Source organism: Taeniopygia guttata, chromosome 11 (genome assembly GCF_048771995.1).
Source record: "Taeniopygia guttata chromosome 11, bTaeGut7.mat, whole genome shotgun sequence".
In the NCBI taxonomy this organism is placed as follows: Eukaryota; Metazoa; Chordata; class Aves; order Passeriformes; family Estrildidae; genus Taeniopygia; species Taeniopygia guttata.
In genome coordinates, this window is record NC_133036.1 from 14,486,951 (window position 1) to 14,503,992 (window position 17,042).

The 17,042-nt window shown below is 38.4% G+C and overlaps 1 protein-coding gene and 1 long non-coding RNA gene across 6 annotated transcripts in view; both read right to left on the reverse strand.

The window, feature by feature from the left end:
- Nucleotides 1-17,042, reverse strand: part of LOC140684882 (uncharacterized) — a 36,903-nt gene that overhangs the window by 15,010 nt on the left and 4,851 nt on the right. For all 5 annotated transcript variants that reach the window (XR_012057813.1, XR_012057812.1, XR_012057811.1 and 2 more), the window contains exon 4: nucleotides 13,803-13,946. This is a non-coding gene — a long non-coding RNA (uncharacterized lncRNA). The remainder of the gene's footprint in view (nucleotides 1-13,802; nucleotides 13,947-17,042) is intronic.
- LOC105758876 (uncharacterized protein F13E9.13, mitochondrial-like) lies at nucleotides 794-13,765 on the reverse strand. The gene is given in 5 exon segments (XM_041718626.2): nucleotides 794-1,695; nucleotides 1,697-1,745; nucleotides 6,754-6,809; nucleotides 8,385-8,535; nucleotides 13,088-13,765. Coding segments are annotated over 5 exon segments (534 nt in total). The 5' UTR covers nucleotides 13,227-13,765; the 3' UTR covers nucleotides 794-1,556.

A 17,042-nucleotide genomic window follows, 5' to 3' on the forward strand; every position in this document is an offset into this window, starting at 1 on the left:
CTGTGTAAATGTGACAAAGCAATGCCAGCCACAACAAACAGGCACCTGAAAGGATTTCTGTGCATTGGAGCTGTGTCAGTGCATGTAGGTGAAAAAGGGAGAAAAGCCATGGCTGCCACAGGGCCTAATGAACATCTTTTCCAGCAGGGAAACACACCAGAGATTTCATTCCTTTTGATGGGAGCCATGTAGGGAACAGACCAGTGCAGAAAAAAGAAACCTGAGAAGACAATATTATACTGTGACATTCTGGAATCAGCCATACTGTGATGTTCTGGAATCACCATTGTGTTAACAAAACTAAGTATCTTGAAAAATCTTTTTGTCTTTGGAAGGAGGATGTATCTTGTTCAGAGAAGCTGAACGGGTGCTCTGCCAGCTGCCACAAACCCCATGTTTGTATATTTGCTTTGATATCCACAATTTAACCTTCATTAGCATCAGTACAAGCTTGATGTATACAAATGAAGGAAAAAGAGATCCCAGAGGACAAACTGAGCTCCCAGTACCAAGGAATGAAAACAAACACCCACATTTTGTGCAGACATGACATAACAGGTATTCCTTGGGTTCTTTTAAGATTCCTTAGAGCTAAAGGATCAAATTCGAAGGGAATCTCTTACAACGTGCACAGTGAGACTCTAATATTTTTCCTCTACATTTTACATGAAAAATAAAAATCTCTCTTTACCTGCGGCTTTGGTAGGTTTCTATTGTAATTATACCTTGTGTATTCCAAGAAAGTTTTTTGCATCACTATTACTAGTCTAGAGACGTACAAAGCTGCAGGTGCTTGTTGAAAAATAATAAAACCTTTATTAAAATTTCCAGGTTTTGCAAAAGCATTTTGACTACATTCCAAATCTACTTAAAATGTAATTAAATATTTACATTAATTCTCTAATAAGTATTGTAAGTAAATCAATACCCCAATTATGTTAAATTTTTGTGTGGTATTACAAAAATGTAGCAATTGTTTAAATGCATAATTCTAATGAAAATATAATGATCTTGAACTTTAAAAGAGCCCTTCATTTGGAGAGATGAAAGTGCTGTACATTCTTTCATTCATTATGTCTTATGGCCCCTGTGTGATGTAGGTGCTATTATCATCATTTTACAGATGGGGAAACTGGAAGGCTAATTAACTTGTCCAATTTACAACACTTTTAGCTGTAAACTTAGGACATCCTATTGTACTTAAAGGTGAAACAGAACTCAGCTCACCTGTGATGAACATTTTCTAAAAATTCTTAAACTCCGTAAGCATTTAACTTACAGGAGAGAATATCTCACACAAGACTTCGGAGTTGGCTTTGCATTGATGGCAGCTTTGAGCACCACAGAAATGTGCTGCCTAGGAGCAAACATCAGAGCACCAGGTTATTGTGACATATGTCATCAAGCTTCCCAGCCAGGTATGGAGATGATGTGCATTTTTATTTGGTATTATTTCCATTTGGCCACACATTCGTGCTTTAATTCCGTAGGACACACCACACTGCAAACAAACATTTCTACAAACAAACACAAACAAACAGTGTTTGCTGACAAACTCATTCCCTCAGTTTACTTATGTGTTCCATGAATTTCTTGACTCGGTCAAGATCAACAGCATTTGCCCAATATCCTTCTTTCTTGAAATACGAACCAATTCTTAGAGCATCTGCATCCAAGTAATTCCTCACATTCTCCAGTCACTCCAGACCCAACCAGCACAGGAATCTTCACAGCATGCTTTACCTCTGAGGAGAAAACCAAAATCAGGGTTAATTCCTGTCTCTGAAACTCTCTCCATAAAGACTCTAATTTGCCAAGTTTTTAAACAGAAAAAGAATGTATTGAGAAATTTGTGATTGTGGTATTTATTACTTCTACTGCAGAATGAAACAGGTTCTCTAGAAAAAACACCTTTAGCTCTAAAGAGACAAAAAAAATCTTACTTTTTACATTCTGTTGTCTGGAATGCTTCTTGTATTTCCTTGTATGAAAGAGAGCAGGGATTATACAGGCACCTTACAGCTCAGATAGTTTTTCCAGAAAGTAAAAGCCAGAAATAGACATGATCTTTTATCAGTATGAGGAATGACAATGGAATAAAAAAGCCTCTTTATTTTTCCTATATACAGTGTTACTTACTCATCTGAGCTTTTACCTGGTTTCAAGAGGAGAAACAGACAAACACAAGGCACAAAATACAGTATTAGCTTTGGGAGGAGGGAAAAAAAAAGAAAAAAACCAGTTCAAAGCATCCTTCTCATCATTTTATGTCAAACTGACCATCCAAAGAGTGACTCATAGGACTGGATGCTTCATCCCTTAGAGGAATTTTGTGAGCCATTATTTCTGACCTTTAAAAACATATAAATTGGCTTAATTAGTGATAAGCTGATGGTAAGGTAGTTATAGCTTGAGGTAACTAGGGAAAGCATACATGAAACAAATAAAAGTCTGCTTCAAAACACTGTTTAAATGAAGTTTCATCAGAAGCCTAACTTATTAATTATGCTTCAGGGAAGACTAATTATTTATCACCTTCCTATTTCAGTGAAGAAAGGGGATCAATTAAAATGTTCTTGAATCTCTTTTTAGGTGACATGCTCTACCATTTTTCCATATAGGAACAATAACTCCCTCTTAAAAAGATTTTAACACAAGAATAAAACCATTGTTTTGAATTTCATGGATTTCAACCATTCAACAGAGCCCTTCCTGAAAATGTACAGCAAATCAGATGGCTCATGCATATATGATTAAAACTTAAGTTATTTCTTTGCATATTTGATATTCTTAGTCATTCTGCTTACAGCAACAAAATAATTAATTTCTAGTTACTTATAGCATTATCATGAATATCCTGTTCTAAAACCCAGGATATTTATTTTAAATTTTAATTTTTATTTCTATTAAATTTTATTTATATAATATCTATATGCTCTTAGGAATATTCTATCTGCTTTACATCAATACCAGCACACAATTAAGGTGCATCTGACCAGAGATTTGTGACAGTATTTGACTGAATCCCCAAAGGAACCAGGCTCCAAGTCAATATTTGTTCTTACAAGTGCGTACAGCACGTTAGCAGGGAGTTGTTTCATAATTATTTCACATCAGCAGGAAAAACAAAGAGCCAGATAATTAAACAGAGCAAGTTCATATGTGTCTGAGACAACAGCTCAGCCCTGCTGGGCAAAGGGGAAAACCCAGTGAAACCTGAGACTGATCTGAAACTCCAGCACAACCTAAAGCCTTCCAAAGTGGGAAGGTATCAAATGCTGCTGTGAGCCACACATGGCACACAGACTGCACACACATCTCCTGGGCTGGAGATCTATTCAGAGTGACAATGTGAAGAATGGCAAAGGGAGTGCTCAGTGTGCACTGAGATGTGTTACCTCACTAAAGACGCTACAGATGCTACTTTTAAGTCCTTTCCAAGCACAACAGGGCCTAAAGTTGATTAGTAGAAGGTGATTTATCTATTGGCTGTGCTAATACAAATTCTAACCTGTAAAAGAAATAAAACAACAGCAGTGAGATGTGCTTTTGTGTGGCAATGTTCAGTCACTGTCATAATATCTCTAAACACGGAGCTCTGCTTCAAATCTCTCAGTTTTCCTGGCATACTGACTTTTTTTTTTTTTTGACACAATGAGAAAAAGGAGAATTTTGTGATGTTACAGTAACAAGATGCTGAAGTTTACACGGATTTCTCTGTTCCTGCAGACTGTAACTAGAGGGCACTGTGCTCTTTCTTGTGGCAGCACAGCTGCACACAGGTCTTTAATAAAACCCAATGAAATTGTGCTTGGTTGCAAAGCACAATGAAAGCATTTGAACTACGTTATGTACAAGTTTCATGAAATAAAGGCCAAGCACTCCTAGCTTGAAAACAGTGGCAAAGAGTGGTGTAAAATAAGCACCACTGTGCCAATAACTTGCTCAACTACTCTTCCTTAACAGCTTTCTCATTGCAGTGATCACTGTACCATACACAACACTTTTTATGGTAATGCTCCCCTCTTAACACATTTTAGATTTTTAATTCAAAGGACTTTTTCTCTGTCATTAAATTTAGGGCTTAAACAGGAGATGTGAGTGATCAGCACTTTTTCTATCTCAGAGGGTATCACACAGGCAGCAGCCTCTATTTTGGCTATCAAAAGATGAGAGGGGGTGAGTCAGTCTTGAGGCCCCTTTTATGAACAGTAATTAAGGAGGTGACAGTCACAGCCAGCTGTTGGATTTCATTATGTACCTGTTTTCCACAGGTTAGTCAGCTGAGACACTTTGTTTTGTTCATAGAGATAACTGAGCAGTCATTATGCACAGCTTTGGTCACTCAAAATACAAACTGAATGCAAAGCAGGTATTTCAGCAGTTACAGCCAAAGAAAAAACCTGATGGGTTCAGACATCCAACCAAAGAACATTCCACAAGGCAGCAAACTGGAACTGCTATAACCTCTTAGATGAAAAGATGGTTTATTAATGAATTCAAAATGCTCAGCTATAATTCTTGCTCCTTAACAACAGGAAGCCTGATTTTACAGAACTCGTACTCCATTGATCTCTGGTGCCCTGAGTGCCCAGGCAGCCCTGGAGCAGAGCCTGCCAACCTCCAGAAGGCAGCAACACAACCTGCAAACAAAACCTGACTGAACGCAGATCTTTGCCTTGACAGGGAAACACTTCCCACAGCCCATCACAAATCAATCAATTCTACACAAAGACAAAACCACTTCTATATTACTGCACAACAAAGCTGAAAAAGAGACATGACAAAAACCTCATCTGTCTCTCAGCTTTGCTTTCAAGAGCTGCTTTGCAGTGTGATGAAAGGTGCCCAATTGTTTCACCGTAATACGGCACTGCCAGGGCTGCATAAATTCCTGAAATGCAAAATCTCACTCACATCAACACCAACTTTGTAGACTGTAGATTTGATCCCTTTTAAGAATCTCCTGACATAGATATGCCTAATTTGTCATTTTTTTTATACTCAGGAGTTTTTAAGTTCTTCTCCTACCTGTTTTAAGATATCTTTCTCAGGAGAGGGCCTGCTAACATCCAAAATGCTGTGATCTAAGTACAAAAAACCCATGATCTGCACACTCCTGCTTTTATAACACAAATCCAAACACAGAATTAATGTGTACTTCATTACAGCTGCCAACTCTGATTCATTTTGTTCTTTGGACCCAGAAAGAGAAAGAGACAGGGACTGACAAGTTTGTTCACATGAAAGAAAAGCAGAAGCTATGGTTCTGTCTGGCTGGGGTCCTGTGACAAAAATGCCTCTAAGGCCTACAGGTCAGGTTTTGCTCTCTGATGCAGTAAATCAATGAAGGTTGCATGTGAATATGTGAAAGCAGAATTTAACCTAGGATTTTGCCCAAAGACGTATCAAATATTTTTAAAAAGTTATTTGATCTGTATTAGTAACAGTGGAGACATTAAGTACAAACAGGGATGGATATCTAGATTAACCAAATTTTGCAATCTCTAAAACAGGCTTCCAGTATCACCTGTTCCATGTATCATTTCTCATTTGTTGTACCAAAAGACCCAGCTAATTCAAGAGGCTCAGTATTCACACCAAGCCATCATTTTCTTTTTAGCATTAGTGACTGTGGCATAGCAATTTGTAATCTGTTTCTTTTTAGCAAAAAGTTTAATATTTTTAATATGTATGAAATAACAATTTTGACAAGTTCAACATTCATTTTAAATGTTCTTAAGCATGTGGGATATACATAAAGCCCTGAAAACATTGAATAATTTTATGTTGTTTCAAAAGATATCAAAATACGACACAAAAGATACAAATACAACCTGATGAGGTCCAGGTTATCTCTAACAGGTAAAATATGTTTTTCATGCTGATCCTCTAATTTAAGTTGAATACAATACAGTGCACTGGAACTTCAGAACATGCCAAGTTAGTGTGTTGGGTAAAGTAAAACCTAAAAAAATATATATTCTATTTTATGTAGTGAGACATTCAAATTCAAGCCATTGATCTAAATTAAAAGTAGTGATGAAAACTAAATGTCCCCATGACAGAACTTTAATTCTAGCATGGGAGCAATACTGTTTCACGAACTGAGCCCAAACTGATGCTAATATAAAAATATCAAGAATCATAGCACTTCTGCAAAGGTCAGAATTCGTAGGTCAAATGAGTCTCTCTTGACAAAAGTCCACACTATTTAAAAATTATTTTGATGTTAATATCTTCCTGTCTACCAATGAATTTGTATTCTTACTGAAAATCTTCCAAGCAGTACTTTCCCTGGTATTAACATTTGGAATGTTGCCTTATCAAAATGCCCCTTTTCTTGCAGGAATACCATTTCCATTGTGAAAGATAAAAACATTTAACTCTTCAATGGAAACATTTATGGTTAGCTAGATAGTTTAATATGGCTAATTTTAGTATAGCTAGTTTTCTAGGGTTATAAAGCAGCCTTTTCTTATATTAGCGTGTTTTATAAATGAAATAGTGTGTTCTTTCAGCCTCATTCAGTATTACAAAAGCTTGGAATAATTGTCATTTACAAGCTGCTGTACAGAAACATACCACAGCCCATCTAAGTAGCACCTCAAATACCATCACTGTGATCAAATCAAACCCCACACACAGCCTGCTTCCCCACCCTCCTGCCAGCAGAACCCCTCGGGCTGCTTTACCAGTGTCCAGCTTCACAGTGGCAGGTGACACTGCCACCCGGAGGAGTTAAAAGCCAACCTTTTCCTTCATTGATCGCTGATTGCTGCGGGTCTCCTGGCTCTAGAGAGCGAGTGCTAAGTGTGCACCACCAAGTGTCAATTGAGACAGCTGCTTACATGTCAAGCACCTGTATTTCGGAAGTGTTGAGCACACAGAGCTCTCTGACTTCAAGTGGGAGTTGTGGATGTGCCCTCATTCATAAATCAGATCCTGTTGCCTAGGGCAAAACCAACAAACTCTACAAGTCCAATAGCAGAAAGTATAGTTAATACCTATGATATAACCACAGGAATCATCTTACACAAGCACCAATTACACCTGCATCCCAGCTGTTCAAGAGCAGGCTTTGATGTATGGGTGACACACTTTGTCTGAAACATATCACAATAGCAGCTATTAATTTATGTCGTCCCAAACTTGGAAAGAATTCCAGCCATCGCTGGTAGAACATCCAACACTGTTGGATTTTCTGTATTTAAATAGAAAACAACAGCTATGGCAAATATGTTGCACTGCTGAGTGCTGATGGCACAAGAACAGTTTCTTCTCATTTAAAGAACAGGATCATAGCAGCTCTCAGTGGCAGCTGCACTTTTCTACATCAAAAAGCTCAACCAAGAAGTCCTTCAGCATTTCCTTCTGAGCTTATGTTTCTGCCTGAAACAAGAACTTCTTTGCCTTTCTTAAAGGCCAACTCTTTGAAAAATGGATAGTATAATCCAAATATCAGTTGTCAAGACTAAGAATAAAAATGACATGACACAATTTCATTTACAGAAAATCTAATGCAGCGTATTTGCATTTATATATGTACGTAAAAAAATCATCAGAAAGAAACTTCTCTGAAAGGACCAGAAAAGCTCAATCTGACCATCACATTGCATTGTTTCCTTTCTCTTTCGAAATTTATTACCTGCTTATTATATATTTAAGATCTTCCAGTCTTGATTATTCTCATGATGGCTCACATACTACACACAAACATTTTAATTAGGTTATTTAGCATGTATAATACATAGCACTTGAGCAGTTCTTCTGGGGAAAAAAAAATAAATCCAAAGAGTGACATCTAAATAGCTGAAAGTACCATGTGACAGGTAAGATAAAGTATAAGCAGAAAATAAACTGGATTTAGCTGTCATAAGTTCCTTCTTTTTGATAATCATAGAACATAACCCTTACATAGACAGCACTGATTTAAGCAGCAGGAATCAGTATTATTGGCAGGAAGGAGAAGAAAGAGAAGAGCTTTTTTAAATGCCAAATTATGATCACTTGGATGCTTTTATATGGCAACTGCCTTCATAACTAAAAAACAACTGTGGATACCTAACTTTCAGAAACACAATTTCTTTAAAGATAATAGACATTTACACATGCATACAATGTCTCAATACCAGATGCAACACCTTCATAGTGGGCATATTGAAAACCTGAAGGTTAAATAATGACAAACTTCACAGATACAGCAACTTCCAACTTACAGCTACAAATTTATTTTTAAATGTATCCCCTTATAGCCCTGCAAGTCCATGCTTAAATAATAAACTTCTCCCTGTATGATTAACTTTCCCAGAAGAAAACTGACATTAAAAAAAAAAATCAGAAAAAGGAGAAAGATATAAGACCATGATTGCATTTATATTTACCTATGCTTCTTTTTAATATCAGCAAATATCTGAATGCTGTCTGCTCCAATGTGTTTTCTGTATTGTAGCAGGTCACCTGCACAGGCATTTATTATTCCTTCATCAGCAACATGAGAAAACACAAACCCTTCAACCCAGATAAAATCAAGACCTGAAAACAGTCAAAAGCAAAAATTTAGCCCAAAACTGAGAACTGGAAAAGAAAAGCACTAAAACCAAGTGAAAATTCATCTTACTGCTTTTCCTGTTTGATCCCAACACAAATTGTTTCATGTGCTCTAGGACTAACCCACTTCACTTTCCCACATATTTTCCATTCTTTATGCCCCTATTCTCTCTGACTTCTTCCCATCTCACCGCTTTCAGTTCCCACCTCTCCCACTGACCCCACCAGTTTTCCCCCATCCCCTGGTCCCCTTCTCTCCTCCTCAGCCCCTCAGTTTGTTCCTGTGTGGCTCAGAACAGGCAGCTGCACACCCTGCCCTGTCTACTGCCATGATGTGCCAGACAGAGGAGTAGGTGGGTCTAAACACAGCTCTCTGTTCTAATGACGTGTTTTCTCTCCAAAAAGGGTCACTAACATGCATCTTTCCAGGCTACAGACACAGAGGAATAGCATTGTTATCTTTCTTTAGGAAATTAGGCAAGAAAGCACAGCCTGGAACACGTTATATGTAACCCATGAGACTCCATCTGAACATAGCGTGTGTTTCCTACACAGCACCACATCAACAAATTGCCTCTAGAGCTGTGCCAAAGGCTCAGGAAGAGTCAAAGCCATTCTACTCCAGCCATCAATTCTGCCATGCCTTAGTAACACAGGTACCACCATATTCATTAAGTTTTGTCACTAGGAACTTTTTGTGGGATGAATACTGAAGAGAAAAATTATGAATTGTAATTACTTCATGTGGGCCAGTCATTGACATCCAGGGCCCCCCTCCACAGCCTTGAAGTATCTCTGTTGTAAGACTGAACCTTGGATCACAGAGCAATGAGCCCACCACAGCAGTGAGGCACAAGATTTAATTCTCACTCCCTTATTGCAATCCCCACTTCTCTCCTGTCTTTCATAGCCTTGAACTGTCACTTAAAACCTGCCTCTTGTGTAAAATCTCTGCACTCATCTTGTGCAGTTTTGCTGCTCTTCCAGTTTGCTTTGGAGGTGCCTTCCAAGCCCTTCTTAAGCTCTGTTACTGCTCCAGCTTTGGAGTCAGATGCACATTTAATTAGAGCTGACATCACACAAAGGAAAGCAATGCATGTGGAAACAGCCATCAAGAATGCAATCCTACCCACAACTGATTAGGCAACAGAGGCATTACCTTAGCACATTCCAACTATAAACAGAGATGATCTTGAAAATTTATTTACCAAATGACAAGGTGTCTGTTTATTTTAAAATTCCAGTTTGATTCCAAAAGCCCTGAAGTTGCAGAAACAGAAGCTTACGCTGATAGAGAAGAGCCTGCATTGCTTAGCAACACAGACTCCAGCTCACAAGGAACATCACAGATGGATGCCAAATCAAATGCAAGCTGTCCTGTGCCGTGAGATTAGTGCAAAGCACGGAGTATTCCCAGGATCCAAAGACAAGGGTGTGCCACAAGTACCACTGCAGGTGCTTGTAGACACTGGTGATAAACACAGTGCAAACAGCTAAACTGAGATTTCTACATCTAGGAACAAAAGCTATAGATTCTAATTACATCACCCAAGCTTACAGTGCAATTCAGAGTTATATAAGAATAATTATTTCTCTAATCATAAAACTGTGGATGAGCCTAGAGACATGAAACCTTCCTAGCAATTGAGGTTTAACTTCAGACACAAGCTATTCACTGAGTAATTTCATTTACTGAAGTCACTGCTTACACACTGTTGATGCTTGGTTTGTGTTTCCTTAGTGCAGTAATATAAGACTTTCTGCTAAACACTGGATTGTACTTAGTTTAACAAGGCTGCACTCTCAATCTGGGTTTTTGGAGGCCATGAAAATACAGTTTTTAACCAAGTGTAATAGGTGCAGGCACCATATCATTACCCTTCTGTTTTATGAAGCCATAATCAGATTCTGCTAATGAATTCATTTTTATGCTCATAAAATTGTGAGAATGATACTACTGCTTACTTTCACGTTTGGCAAGTTGAAAAGTAATAGTCATTGAATAGTTAATAGGCAGCCCCATTTCTGACTTACAAGAGAACAACACATTTTGTAGTTTCACTGGAAAACAAGAATAGGGAATATCCAATAAAAACTAATAAACAGAACTCTTAGAGAAGCACTGACTTTGCTGCTGACACTGGAGGCACAGTGTGTCTGTGCTGCAAAAATACTTCTCAGGACACTGTCTTGCAGCAGCTCCTGCCGTGCTCAGCATGGGCTGCAGGCACAGGGGCAGGTCTCCAGCAGCACTCCCAGCAGGATCCACAGCACTCCCTGCCTTTTACAGCATCTCTGGGTGCTCCCTGCTGTAATTCTCAGCTGAGCTGCCCCCCTCACCACTGCATTAATATGGTGGCAGTTAAAAAGGACAGAAAAAACCATAGCACACAGCTCTGCCTAATTCTGTCTTACTCTGAGGAGTGTCGTGGATGATAGCAAGTGAATTCCCACTCTGCTGGTGCAGGAAAGGAATGGGCTCAGGCAGCAAAGCTGTGTTTGCAGAAGACATGGAGAGATCTGGGATATGTCCTGACATAAGCCTTGTTTATCAGCTATCAAATGTGTCATCACCATTGATGAAGACTGATCCAGAACTGGAATTTCAGTAACTTGATTCTTAAAGGAAAAAGGGCAGCTTCAAGTAGAGAGGGCAGTTGGACTAAATGACTGTTTGTCCTTTCCAACTGAACCATTTTTTGCTAAATTTATGAGATAAGATAAACTTAAAAATTGAGCCCTGATCCATGATAAGTGACCCAGGCTCACCCAAGCACTGGATCCTACAATCCTTGCTCAAGCTAGTTGAGCTCCTAGTCAGACAGCAGACCTGTGGATTTCCTTCCACCCTTTACCAAATAAAATCACAACCTTCTCCTAGACACCAGTTATAAATTCCCTGTGTGGTTCCCTTTAACAGATATTCCTACCAAAGACAGGGATCTCCACGGGGAAAATGAAATTAATGTATAGTAGGCAGAAGATGCTATGTATGGTTTGTAGCTGAAACGCCTTCAGCAAGTTATTTTTGTAGTGACAGCATACAGGATTTGCTTTGTTAATAGCTACCTATCAAAATTGTATTGACATTAAAGTCACTACTAAGTTGCTACAGAAAAACTGTTTAAAGATTTGCTACCTACAAATTAGTACCCACTTTACCATGGTTTTGCTTAAAGTGATTTTCTTTTTACTTCCCTGTTCAGTGAACTTGAGCCAATCATTTTTAGAGAAGTACAATGAAATGCATTAAACACAAGCCCTTCCTGGTTGGTGTTCTACAGTTACAGAGGAAATAGTGCAGAACAGTACAGTAGTGGAGCTGAGCAGAACCCAAGCCCTCCAGGAATTCTCCTCTTCATTAATAATTGCAAAGAAGAGAAATACATTGTTCCCAGACCATATCCCTTATTTAGTGATGATTTTTGCTCCTCAAAGAATTTCTTTTAAAAATAGGCTATGTGCTATTTTTCCAAATATCTATGTATCTCCAGTGGCCCACATGCAGCAACCTCTAAAAACTAAAACTGGTTTCCGTTATCATTTTTATTTGAGGTTTTCATATATGTTCCAATGCAGCAATAAAAATTAGATTTTCTCAATTTGTCAAGTGGCTAGATACTTTGAAAATAGCAACATCTGATTTTAAGGCTCACAAAACTAATGTCAGTTCAAAACACATCTATTAACAAGAATTTAAAGCTTTTAGAACATATTAGGCATAATTAAAACTGCCACTGCAGATAGGTTAGCCTACATGATTGTACCTGAAGTATGGCTTTCACTTAACACCAGCATCTTCTGCCTGCTTCCATAAAATTTGTACATGCAACAATGTACAGCCTTACCATAATGACAGTAAATTTGGGAAAAAACATGCATTAACCCTCAATTTGTGAATTTAGGAAGTACAGGCTTTCCATATTAAGCCAGCCTTCATCTTTAGATCAGGGAGAGCTACATATGAAAAACTAAAATTGCTTCAGCAAACAGTAAGAGGCAGGAAGCTTAGCCAAGTCTAGGATTCATGCAATAAGGATAGATTAATTTATGTTTAATTCCCCCAAAGGCAATTAAATTTTAAGTACTTTCGCTATCTATACCTCAATTTCTGTCATTATATAAAAAGCTTCATTCTACTTATTCATTAAAAAAGACAACAAAAATTTAGTTTTCATGGACAACAGTAGCAGCAACATCATATGCTGAAACAGGATGCTTAACCACCATGGGTTGAATTGATCCTTGCATATAATATAACTGAAGTAAATAAGAGTTACACCAAAGGTGGCTTTTGGACATGAGCAGATTTAAACTAATGATTACATTTAGACAGGTTTAACCCAGAAAGCTGTGGTGCAGCCTTTAGTAGCCTTCAACTGAGGCAGTGCACAAGTACCATCCACTCTAATCAAGCAGGCATCTTTCTCAGAACCTGACTCTGCCTTTTCAGGGCACAGTCAGCTTTCCACGATATCTATGCCAGCACAAGGTGCAGTGAATGGCACAGCAATGCCTGAGGAGCCCTTTGCATTACCTGCAGCCAGAGCAATGGCTAGTGCCTGCTGGTTGGCAGCACACAGCACCTGGACACCCAGAGGGACAGGGGGACAGCTCTGTCTCACGGCAGCACCCAGCACTGCTCTCCTGGCTTGTAAGATAAGCATGTATTCCATCTGCCATCTGTTGGAGGTTGGGCAGTTTTCTTATCTCTCCCAAGAACAATGTCTCCCTCCGGGGAGATATCTTCTGTTAATGGACCATTGAATGACTCCCTGCATGACTGGTAAAGTTCCATCATCCCATGGTGAGATGCTCCACCCAGAGGGAGGAGCCAAGCATTCCTACCTGCATAAAATCAGCACTTTTTGGGACACCAGAGCAGCCCTTCACTGGATTCCCAGAGAAGCAGCTTATTCTCTGCTGGATTCCCAGAGGAAGACCAGGCCCACCTACTCCATCACCAGACCTTCAGAGAAAACTCCACCCTTCTACAGAATCACTGCTCCAGCAGCATTTCATCTGCCACTCCAGGAGGAGCAGCCACCATTTAACTGGACTATTACCAACACCCTGACTCCTCAGGGTGTCAAGTTTCTGACTCCATCACTAGTTTTGTTTGTACTAATTACACCTTTTTTTATTTTTATTTAGTTTTTCTCCTAGTAAAGAACTGTTATTCCCATTCCCATATCTTTGCCTGAGAGCCTTTTAATTTTGAAATTGTGGTAATTCGGAGGGAGTGGGTTTACCTTTCCCATTTCACAGGAGGCTTTTGCCTTCCTTCACAGACTCCTGTCTCTTCAAACCAAGACAACTGCCATGGCTGCGGTGAGCTCCGGGCCCGGGCGCACCGTGTACGGCACGTGGTGCATGTTCTCTAGGATCAGCCCATCCTGGGGAGAGAGGGATACAAAAACATCATTGCACTGTACAAACATGCTAGTTCACCATTGTATATTGTGCACTGAGACACACAAGTGTAAAGGTTTTCCTTCAAAGGGAGGATTACCTACAGCAAGTTGTGTCGATGCATTTGATGAGCACTTATAAAAGTGCTTTCATCAACAGCATGGTGTTTGCAGTGAAATCATACAGAGAAATAAATGTGATTTTAATTATACATTCATCAATTTGGGTTCCTTTGATCCATCCTAAAATGTGAACTATAGGCAAATGAGTTAAATCTTATACCTCATTAAAAATAGTGTAAAGTCAAACTTCAATTATCCAAGGGGAATACAGGATATTGAGTATGTTCAGATAACAGAGGACTCTGAGATAATCAGGGCAATTTTCAATTCAATTAATGTCAGAAAATAAGTGTTACTTTGGATAAATAAAAGAATTTCTTGTTTGACTGTTATTGTGTCAAATGCCATAATATGAACTAGTGATATTTCTCCCATTCTGTATTCAGAATTACTGGAAAGAAGATATTGCTATTTATTGTCTATTATATCTCTCCATCCACGTGGACATACTCTTAGCAAAAAATGGAGTGATGATAAAATACTCTGCTGATACAATCTGCACATTACCTGATGCCACGCACATTTCTAATCATTGCATAGGCTATACCAAAAAGTTTGCAACAATTGCAGATAATACATAATTTTGTTAAGGATTAATAACAAGAGTAAAAGTAAAGCCTTGAAACATATTCCATGCCTGGTATTTTGCATTAACAGTAGGAAGATGAAAAGAAAACCAGATATTTCTCACCAGCATAATTCTACAAATGCAAGAAGTTTAATAGACAAACTAATTGTATATATAGCAAATAAATTCTGCTCTCACTGGAGTTTTATCACACATCTTAATCCTTTAAAATGAGAGCTTTACCTTTCACAGAGATGGTAACTGAACAAGAATAGAAGAAACAGTTTTTTGGGAAAAAATACAATTAGAGATTAAACATAGCAGCTTGGTTCTTAATAAAACAGAGAATCAGAAAGGGGAAACAAAAAAAAAAGTTTCCTTTTAAAAAATCTTTTCTATGTGACACTTCTCTAATCTTTGTTGTAGTATGGAAACCCTTCTGGCAGTAAAAGATAAGACAGTATATAAAATAGTGCCAGCATTTAATGGCTGAATTACAGGCTATGGCACAGGCATCATAAATGAACACTCAACACAGAAGCTGGGGAAAAGTGAGAAGGAAATGATCCAGCGGTCAACATGGTCAGTTCAAGCACACAACCTGCAAACATTCAATGCACCAGGGCACAGCTGCCTTCTCCAAATTACAGAACTGAGTAATTCAAATACAGCTGAGTATTTAAATACACAAAAGACATGCTACCTAAAAAGCAATGGGACACAACCTGTTAATGGAAAAGGTGACTGGATATGACGACATGGCACATCAGACCTTTGCACTCTGTGATGCCATTCACCAACATATTTAATTACATAATTCCAGCCCAGGAAAACCTGAATTAGGCAAAGGAGAACCAGGTATGGCAACCAACCAAAACATCTGCACTTGACTTTGTGTGTCCAATTCAATATGTAACATCCACCCTTCTGTACCTGCAATGGGAGGTAGCCATATGGCCAAGATGACAACCTGTCCTAAGAAAACCACAAAAAACCCCACATTTTTAGTCATTTTTTCTGGAATTAGGTTAGGACTGCTCCAACAAACCTGAACTGACCAAATGGTCTTGGTACCTGAGGCACAGCTGCTGAATCCTTTGTGGTACCAACAGAAAGAAAAACCCGGTAGCCTCTTTTTCTCTCTACACATAAATACATTAAGTCAGCCTCAGCAAGAATGCAAAGTTGGTCAGTAGTTGCATGTGGCAAAAGGACTAATGTAGAACTATAATATTTTAACAAAGCAAATTCAAAAAAATGCAATGAACCATCAAAACTAGGTAATTCCTTGAGGCAAAAAAGCCTGGAAGCCCTTGGCTCAGAAATGCTCTGTTTGGCAGACTTCAGCAAAATCTGGGTATCAGGGAAACTCCAAGCTTATCACTAAAGGCCAGGAACCAGGATCTGTGAAACAGCATCCCTAGGCTTCCAGGCAGTCAAGAATCGATCTCAACAGGAAGAAAGGCAACTGGGAATGGGGCTTCAAAATGCTCAGCTCCTCAAGAGCCACATAGTAGCCAAATAAAAGCAAGAGAATGGGCTGGCAGAATTCCACAGTGAAAGAGTTTTTCACAACTTGCTATTACTTTGACCATTCTGGATTTGCATAAAGCAAATTATTCCATTAGCGACATTAATGAATTAATTCATTTAATAAGTTATAAAAACCCCTAGCCATAGTACTACACATAAAAATTGTCTCATTAAATTCTAACTCAAAATGCAGGCATATGGGAGAATTTCAACAGTTCTCCTCCTCTCTCCTGCTTTAAATTTACTATATTCACTTTTCAGCAACTGCCTCTTCCTATAGCCTCAAGGTCCACAGTTACAGTGAATATTTTTGATAGAACTTTAATAATGTGTTATTCTTTTGGTATCATCCGACTGTTCTTTTGCATATTATGCTTTGTTTAATTAAAAAGAGAACAACATATGTTCTGCAATACAGAAAACTGAATTACAGATGCATTAAGTCAAAGCTTTCTTTCATATTTTATATAAAAATATAACACCACAGATTTGTGTTTACTGAATTGATATGTATAGGAAACAAACTTCAGTACTATCAGAGAGCTAATTAAAATGGGGGAAAGAAAACAGTTATGCTAAATTAAAGTTCTTGGAACTCAAGCTTATGGTTTAGAAGCCTATGGAAACAGCTTCTGCATTATATCCTCCAAAGCAGGATTTACATAGATAGTATGAGATAAAACTCCTGCAAGCACCTTCTGTCCTCCTTTTCCATTAAATGTTAAGATAATTTAAGTGTTGCTTATATGCAATAGCCTTATTATAAGCAATTATCAAACAATATATTTCCTTTTTACTTTGAATGACTTCTGAAGTGCTACACATGAAGTGCCCTTTGTATCACAGTTAGCTACTGA